Source organism: Pundamilia nyererei, unplaced genomic scaffold, assembly GCF_000239375.1.
Source record: "Pundamilia nyererei isolate P.nyererei 1_Seehausen unplaced genomic scaffold, PunNye1.0 scaffold00148, whole genome shotgun sequence".
Classification (NCBI taxonomy): Eukaryota; Metazoa; Chordata; class Actinopteri; order Cichliformes; family Cichlidae; genus Pundamilia; species Pundamilia nyererei.
In genome coordinates, this window is record NW_005187549.1 from 1,240,660 (window position 1) to 1,249,702 (window position 9,043).

Below are 9,043 nucleotides of genomic sequence, written 5' to 3' on the forward strand. Positions count from 1 at the left end.
AGTTTTAAGAAAGGTGTTCTGTGTAATATGAGTAATAATGGCCTTTTTAAGTAACAACGCTGCTCATATCAAAGAGGGGAAAAACCTCAACAAACATGCACAAACATTTGATCCACAGCATGCTATTAATTTGCATGAGCCTAATTTCTTTATTGCTGGTGGTGACTCTCAAAATGGAGCCAATGAGATAAGATGAGATAAGATGATTGATAAAAGAATCGATAATGGAATCTGAATCGATAAATTCTTATCAATTCCCATCCCAATTCTCGAGTTATCACATTCACAAGATTTTCAGAAAACTTGACCTCTGACCCTTGACCTTTAGGTTGAGGTCACTGAGATGTGAACTCATCCGAGATTTAATTCTCAAGGTATCGCATTCACAAACTTAGTCCACACCTCCTGCGCACCCTGTGGGGTGATTCTAGAGATGGAAGATCCAATCAGAGCTAATTAAGTTGCGTAGAAAGGCGGGACGAGTTTGAATGCAATCCAATCAGAAAAAGAATCTCCCTGTACAGTAAGGTTAGGTGCAGTTATTTGATCAAAATCTCAATTCTTGAGAGGAAGAGAAGAGCAGACATATGGACAAATTTCAAATATTATATCAATTTGTAAACCATGTGGAGCAACTCTCACTGCTAAAAACAACTCCTCAAACTTTAGATTTTAGTCACTGAATCAGCTTTAGATATAGTCTGCTACAATCTTATGATATATAGTCAACCAGAATTACATTAAATCTAAGAAAAAACTGAGATGCCTAAATTAAGACTAAAATTAAATTGAAGTTTGAAGCCAAAGTCCAAGACTACAGCACCTGTCATCTCTCAAATCCTGCTGTTCATGTGCGAAATCTGACCTGTGGTGACTGATTTAAGCATGCAGATGTTAGGGACAGCCCAGAGCTGGTAACGTCCTCCTCTTCTTAGCAGACCCACATGTGTCCTTTCATGGGACAGATTTGGGCAGGAATAGAAATAAAGACAGATTCAATAAACTCTTCAAAGTTCATTTTCCTCAGAAAGGCTTTGCGCAACCTTTTTGTTGCAAACGTCTCAAAAAACCTAATTTGTTATAAAATAAAATAAAATAAAATGAAAAAATAACACCCACACAACTTTCTGTAGCTCTTTCACCTTTCATAACCAGTCTTGGATTCATCTTCTAAAATCTGAAATCACATCTCATCATACCAAAGCAGCAGTCCATGACCCAGGCACCACCTTTGAGAAGCAGAAAGGACAGAGCAAGCACCTCTCTGAAGTCAAAAAACTGAGATGTGTAAACATTACCCCATTATTTTGGGGTAATGTTATCTGGGTGCGTGGCCTCTTTGACTGACAGGTGGATAGTGACACAGGCAGCTGGAGCTGCTAGCTGTCTGTTAGGATTCACCAGAACTGGACCTCTGGACCATTTTTGTGCTTAAGAGACATTTTGACTTTTAACTTACTTTAACTTTAACTTACTTACTAACTTAGTTAATTTTGTATTTGCTGTTTGGTCAACTGTGTAAGACGGATAAACACTGGAACAGCCTGTAAACACGTAGAAAAAAGAAGCCAGTTTCCTTTTGTTTCCCTCCCCACCATTGTTGGGTTTGAATCGCTACATTTGGGCGCACACTGAGGAGGGTTCATTTGCTCGCAGCTGGAAGACGCTGCCGTTAAAACAGCCCTATTATTTTTTCCGTTGGCTGCTTCTTTTAGCTTCAACCAACATTAGTAGCTAACTTACTCATGGGCAAATAAATAAATAAATAAATAGCTCTAGTAAAAACGATCAGTGAAAAACTCAGCGTATTGTTGATGGTCGATAACCTTACCATCCATCCATACATTTTCTTCCGCAATTGCACAGTGACAGCGCTAACACACAGACAGCCAATCATTCACACTCACATTCACACCTATGTGCAATTTAGAATCACCAATTAACCTGACCTCACTGAATCCCACTGAACTGAAAGTTTTTTTAATGAAAAAATATTGTGATGTCAATTCTTTATAGCCCATACCACATTTAAACAACAGAAGCTGACCCAAAGTCCTTTAAAGACAGGCATATTTACATTCCAGGTCTCTAAAAAAATCCCCAATCAACATATAAAAAACTGTGTTAACTAATTATTGTGGATAGCTAAAATCATGGTGTTCATTAAAACGTGTTCAGAATTTGGCAAATGTACAATGATTCAGTTCATAAATGACTATCAGCTAGCACTGGCTGATAACTTAGCATGCCACTCTCTCCTGGTCATTTCCTGAAATAATAAAGCAACATGGATGGTGCTTAGTGAAATCTTGGTTGGCTATCCGTCGTTTATATACTTCTTTCTCACCACTCCCACACTGTTGTGGGGTATTGTTGGGGTTCCTGATAAAAAACTGATGAGAACTTCATGGTCTGAATTTATTTTTTTCTCCAGAGAAATCAAGAATAAATGTGGGATGAGAAAAACAAAAACACCCCCCATCCCCCACCTTGCTATAACAGAGCCTGAAAATAATCAACTGTCAGAGAAAAAAGACAAATACCACCACCACCCAACCCCCTTCTGTCCACACAGTCCCCAAGGTGGACAAAAAAATGTGAATGCTGAGAATTTCACATGCGAAAGGCAGAAAGTCACATGTTGGTTTGTCTGCAGCCAAAAGTGCTTTTAATGGAAGCAGAAAAGAAAACAGGACTGACTGATTAATGCTGACACACACACACACACACACACACACACACACACACACACACACACACACACACACACTGAGGACTTACTTTATCCAGTGTTCATCTTAAAGTGTGATTTATCCTGTGAGCATTATGTCCATGTGACCATGGAAATAGATTCAAGCCCCAACTAAATGATACCTGATGATACCCTAGTAACAATGTTACTAACAGTTCTAATAACACAAGATATTTTTAGAGGCAGCAGCACAAGAGGGTGTGTTTCTGTGTGTACACACCTGTGTGTATGAGCACGCTTGTGTTCATAATGTTTCTCCATGTAGTGTCCAATGGTGGGTGTGGGTTCAGAGGTAATTACTAGGACGTCCATGTTGCTGGGTGCAGCAGCTGGCGTTGGTTAAAGGACGATAGTGTGTCTGTGATGATGTCATCATGCCACACAGCACTGATCTCGTGATCTAATTCACACTGTGACATCAGCGGGCGAGGCAGGTCACTGCAAACATTTTCACGCCATCAGAGCAGCGTTTCAGTAATGCTTACAATAAAAACGTGCTGACGGCGAGGAGCAGAAACACAGCAAACAGGCTCACTTCTGCTTCTTCTTCTGTACTAAATTACAGACTGATTGTTTACATGTGTGTTCAGCAAACACACACACAGACACACATTTGTTTTCTGTACTTGTAGACCCTCACTCACATCATTACCCACAAACTGAACCTGATATCATGCAAAGCATTTCCAGCTCCAGCTGTGTTTCAGTCACCTTCAGCAGCCAGTGCTGCCCAAACACCATGAACACGCTTGTCATTGATTGAAGACTAAGCTAAATGACTGACACTTCCAGTCTGACCACCGCTGACTGCAAATCAAAGTCCAAAGCAGCGGACTCATGAACTAATTTCCATTAAGAAGTTAGAGACTGAAAATATAATTTTCCTCTAAAATGACGTTTGAAATGTCACGCGGAGGTCCCCACAGGACTGTCCCCACTCCAAGGTCTTAAAATGAAATTACTCCTCACAAACATGTAGGAGCACCCAAACACACAGAGGTGAAGTCAGTCATTAACCAGTGAGGATAAAAATCTCAGAATAATTAACCATCATTTAACAAGCAGAACAACAATAAGGCAGGGAGGAAAGGAAAGGAGGAAGGAGGAGTGTCATGAAGGAAAAACAATCAGTGACACGAGAGCAAATGAAGCATCTGACCACAGCTTTTCATCTGATGAAAGAATGAAAGAACAAAGAATGAAAAGAAAAAAACTCAGTTAAGGAAGGAAGCAAAAAGGAAAACCGGAAAATAAAAGAACAAAATGAATGAAGAAAATAATGCTAAATCAGTTGAAGTGTCTGAAGAAGAAATGAAAAAGAAGCAAGGCTGGAGGAGTTGAAACTAGGCAACAAAAGCAGCTGAAAAGCCATCTTCCCCAAGATCATGGATCACCTCGGCTAAAAGGAATGGCATGAAGAAGAGAATGTAAAAGAATAAGTAACCTTGAGATGTCTGCTCTTAAAGAGTGAGCAGAAACAGCGTAGCTTTTAAGCAGTTAATTTTAGAGAAAAGCACGAACAGAAAGCAGTGGGATGAGGAAAACAACTAAAACATGAGGAATGAAAGCAGCAGAAGAAGAATATGACCTCGGCCATTGTCACGGATATCCTGGACCATCGACTTGTAGTTGACGTCGCCCTGGATGACGTGGTCGTGGACAGTGATGTTACGTTTGCCCAGCAGCTCATACAGCCCCTCCACAGCGAAGTAGCACAGCGGATCATCATTGGAGTCCCTGTTGTCACTGAAGATGACCGTGGCGTGCCGCTGCCAGCCAAACATCTCCTGGATCCTGACACCAAACTCACCCAGCTTTTTGTGAGTGGGGCCCGTGTTGGTGACCGCAGCGTACAGATTGAAGCCGATTGCTCGGGCACCAGCTGTCACCATGGGAACATCCCAGTGGGTGGTAAAGCGGGCAACAGGTGAGGATGAGTAGTCGCAGCCGGGTCCAATGAAGGCCCAGGGGTCGTGGGACAGCTTGAGGTCGACGGCTACAAGCGGCGCTATGGAGTCTGAGCAAAAGCCGTCGCGGCTCTCTGAGCTGCCATAAACTAGCCGCAGCTTCAAACCTGGTAGCAACCAGGGGTCAGAGTTCACCTGCTGTAATGCCTGGTAGATGGCGGGCGCAACCCGAGGCCATGCCCATGCATAGTTAGTGTTAGTCAGAGGCAAGATGGCTGCCAGGGTGACCTCCTGAAGGTCCTCCGTTCTGTTGTCAGCAGTTAGAGAGGTTGCAGCTGATTGGGCAGGAAGAAGGACCAGGAAGAGCAAGGGACAGGCCCAGGGCAGCATGATGAAGAGGCGTTAATAGCCTGTCAGACGAGCTGTGGGGAAAATATAACAGTGTTAATCAGCGTGTCCTGTAGAGAAAATTCAAAACAAACCTTTATTCATCACAACAGCTACTGAAACTTGAAGCTGCTGGGAATTCTGGAAAGTCTGTGCGAGTTTCCGTGTGGGATCATTGAGTAGGATCTATCCATCCTTCACGTGGCCATGTGTTTGCAGACATGAAGCTGAAGTCCTCCACTGGGCCGGTCCAAGATAATTGCTTGTTAAACAGCAGCCTGACCATGTTTACCGTTTGATTAATGAGTAATGTGAGTGACAATTAGATCTAATCTGCTGCTGTGAGAGTCAGTGAAGCAGTCACACTCTTACAGTCCATCTGTTCCTGGTAACACAGAGCCGTAAAACCGAACAGAGGTGAATGATAAGAGTAAGGTGTGAGGGAAAGGCCAACTAAAGAGTGAAGAGAGAACACATCAGAGTTCAGGGTCCTGTGAATAAAATGAGTTGTTGTCTTTAAAAGCTAAACAAACGCATGGGAGAAGTCTGACTGCATGTTAGGGTTAGGGTTTCATCAAACTCCAAATCCTCCCCGGCTTCCTAGTCCCTTTTGATCAGAGCTGCAGAGCTATGTGACTCCTTTCAACAGACCACGGAGTTAATCTGAACATCTTCATCAGCTTCTTCCTCACATTTTTCTGCTCTACCTGGGTTTCCTTTGTCATCTTTCTCTGTACCTCATTTATACAGTCCTGTGATAGGGTAACACCTGCGTGAGGAAGCACATGTGCACGGTTTATCCATTAGTTTCCATAATAAAAGCCTCACTGACATATGGACATACAGTTTCTGTACTGCAAAGCTAATAGGGCTTTTAATTTGAAATAAATGCAGAAAATGTTGAGTTGAGTCACTTTAACAAGGTAGGAGAGAATTAAAAATACTAAAACAGGTCTAATTCATCCCATAAAATACAAGGAATGAGGTAAGCAGAGGTCAAAGACAACACAATGTTAATGGTGTCAGCGTTAGTTCGTCAGCTGTTCCAAACAACAAGAGGATCCTTTTCTCGTCTTCTCATCTTTAACAATTAGCGAACAAAGAAGAGAGAAACAAAACTGAGGTCACGGTGAAGTTTGAAGCCAGGTGGTGCGGCTCCATGACTGGAATCAGTCCACTCGCATTATAGCAACTTGACAGCTCGGATCATTTCATTTGACTTAATTGGCTCTCTTTCATCAAATGCACTCCAGGGATGACTGAATTTCAAGGAGAATGAATAAATAAGCTCCAAAATATGTACCTGATGTTTTATTCAGTAAGAATTGAAACCAGGTCTGCCAGTCCAGGGTGAAAGAAAATGGATGGATGGATTTAAAACTAGGGACTGAGATCATGAACTCATCAGGAAAGTGTGTACTGAGCTCGGCGATCAAGTGAGGAGTGGGCTCATTTTCCCCTAGACGTCTGTATAATCAGACCAAAGCAGTTGCACCCTGCTGGACATTAGAGTGCTTCTGCATTGGCGTCAAGCTTCAGATGCAGTACCAGTATCTGCACCAGGGATGTCAAACCTTTCATTCCTGAGCCACTTACCATTCAAATTCATCAGCTGTGCTGGTTGAGGAAAACCACTCCCTAATTATTCTTGATGCATGCTCAATCATCTGGACATAGTTTTATTAGTGGGAGAAACGTTTCATCACTCATCCAAGTGACTTCTTCAGTCTCAGCTGTAGGTTTCCCCAATCTTTTAAACAGTACATTTGCATAATGACTCAAACTAACTCCACTGGTGAACAATGGGCTGTAAGGTCAGTTTCTTGACGAGCTGAACAAGAGTGACAAAATCTTTCTCTCACTGAAAATGCTACGCCCAGATCAACAGAATTGGGCTCTCCCTATTAACTTTGAAATCTCCTTTATTTCATTTTCTTTAAGTAAAGGGTTATGGTTGTTATGGTGATGTTAATTTGTCTATGATTCCACACATTTAGAGTACAGATGATCTGGTCTCTTCGCTTTCAGCCTACATGACTCACACCTGTTGTTGAGCTGTTGACCAAAATGTAGGTCCCACTTTAAACTCAAGAATCCATCAAAACGCCCTCACATCCCAGTTTTGAAATGCAGCGTGTGTTTCTGGGTCTGTCCAAATGGTGGGAGGTAGCGCAAAGTAATATGATGTGTGGTCTTGAAATGCGTGCATAGCTTCTCTGTATGTGGAAACACAAAATCAGACTTTAATCACCACATTTCTCCACACATATGAGCGCATGAATAAATCTCTGACAGCAGGCTGCTGTGAAAAAAGGCAGCAGGAAATCTGACAGGAAGAAGAAGTATAGGCCAGCTTCAGTCAGGCTGAAGTGTCTTTAACACATCAGGATTTTTGATGCTGATTAAAACTTTACTGTCCAGAGATGGAGGTAAAACACACTCAGCCACCCGGTCTGTGTGTGTGTGCCATTGTTGTATATAAGTGTTGTTGCAACATCAGTGAGACTCAAACACATCACTCACGGAACAAAGAGCTGTCAGCACTCAGGTCTGTTTCTAAACTTTCAGCTTCTTTAGGATCAGGATGTGTGCACACATCAAACCTCATACAAAAAAATACACTTTCTCACTTTCATTCTGAGGCGACTGTCCATCTGACCATTGAGTGTCTGTGTGTCCGTCTGTGTGCTTCACATATCATTTTTATTATTAATAATAATACTATTGTTATGTAAAACAGTCAATGATATCGTGGATGTCAAATGCATCATTCTCGCGATCGATTATGAATATTTTGTCCCCTCATGCCCATCCAGTCTCTCAGATGATCGCCCTTCCCTCAGCCTGGTTCTACCGGAGGTTTCTTTCTGTTCAAAGGGAGTTTTTCCTTTCCAGTGTCGCCAAGTGCTTAATGGTTGCTGGCTTTCACTGTTTTGTTGCTGTTGTGATTTGGCGATGTATAAATCAAGTTGAACTGAATGTATTCTTAATGTGGGGCTGTTTTGTCTGAAGGCAGATAGACTTCGGTTAAAATGAAGAAGGAAAATCAGAGTCTTCGTTCATTTGAAAGCGTAACCAGGACAGAGACTAAGAAAAGGACTAAAAATAACTTTCTGCTAACTGCTTATTAACTCGCGGCGCCTTTCTCCTGTGTAAGTTCATCAATAGAGGAGCGGCTGACGTTGTTTTACCTGTTCGGCGCTCAGCGCAGCTCCGTGTGTCCGCAGGACGACATCCAGCTGTTTTCAGCGGCAGCTCGTGCGGAGGAGGAAGCCTCGTGAACACTCGGTGGGAACTCTGTCTCACCGGAGGCTCACCGGAGGCTCGCGCCCCGCTGCTGCCGGCGCGTTTCCGCTTCTCCGCGCTCACAAACCATCCCGGTGATAATCCAGCCTCCCGCCGTGCGCGCACACTGAGGGGGTGTGGAGGGTAAGAGGGCAGTCCTGAAAACGCGAACTGAAGCGCGTGCTTGAACCTACGTGTATTCAGTTACCAAAGTGACACAGGCTATATATGTGTGCTCGCAGTACTCCCTCCTCGCCGTGCTCTGCGCATAGGTAGGCCTGATAGGCTGAAATATTACTTTTAATCAAAAACTTTATATAAATAAGCTGCTCTGCGACGTGAGCATGTGGATATGGAGCCCCCTGGTGGCTGCCTGCAGCTATGACAAAACGTCCGTCAGTTGGTTTTATTGATTGGATACCGGCACTAGTCAGTTGATTAGTTAGATTGAACCCCAAGTAAAATGACTGAGGTTGAGGGTGATTATGGATTATAGACAGATGATTGTGATTCTGCCTTCCGCTCAGTAAAAGTTCAACTTTCATAGAATTATCTAACATCAGTTAAGTTAAATGATTGATCAGTTTCTCATCAAACTTCCAGCATCTCTGAACTCACTGCTGACCTTTGACCTCTTTGCAAGGAGAGATTTTAGATTAAAGTTCATTAACAGCCACACATGACGTCACACTACAAGTCTGTTATTGTCCAT

At 42.8% G+C, this 9,043-nt stretch overlaps 1 protein-coding gene across 1 annotated transcript in view; it reads right to left on the bottom strand.

Annotated features, from left to right (window-relative positions):
* The window catches only part of npr1a (natriuretic peptide receptor 1a), a 33,951-nt gene extending 25,649 nt beyond the window's left edge, over window positions 1–8,302 (bottom strand). Inside the window, exons 1-2 of the mRNA XM_005744700.2 lie at window positions 8,238–8,302; window positions 4,341–5,081 (exon numbers count right to left, since the gene is read on the bottom strand). Of these exons, the coding sequence (XP_005744757.1) occupies window positions 4,341–5,049 (709 nt within the window). The 5' untranslated portion in view covers window positions 5,050–5,081; window positions 8,238–8,302. The remainder of the gene's footprint in view (window positions 1–4,340; window positions 5,082–8,237) is intronic.
* Window positions 8,303–9,043: the final 741 nt, after the last annotated feature.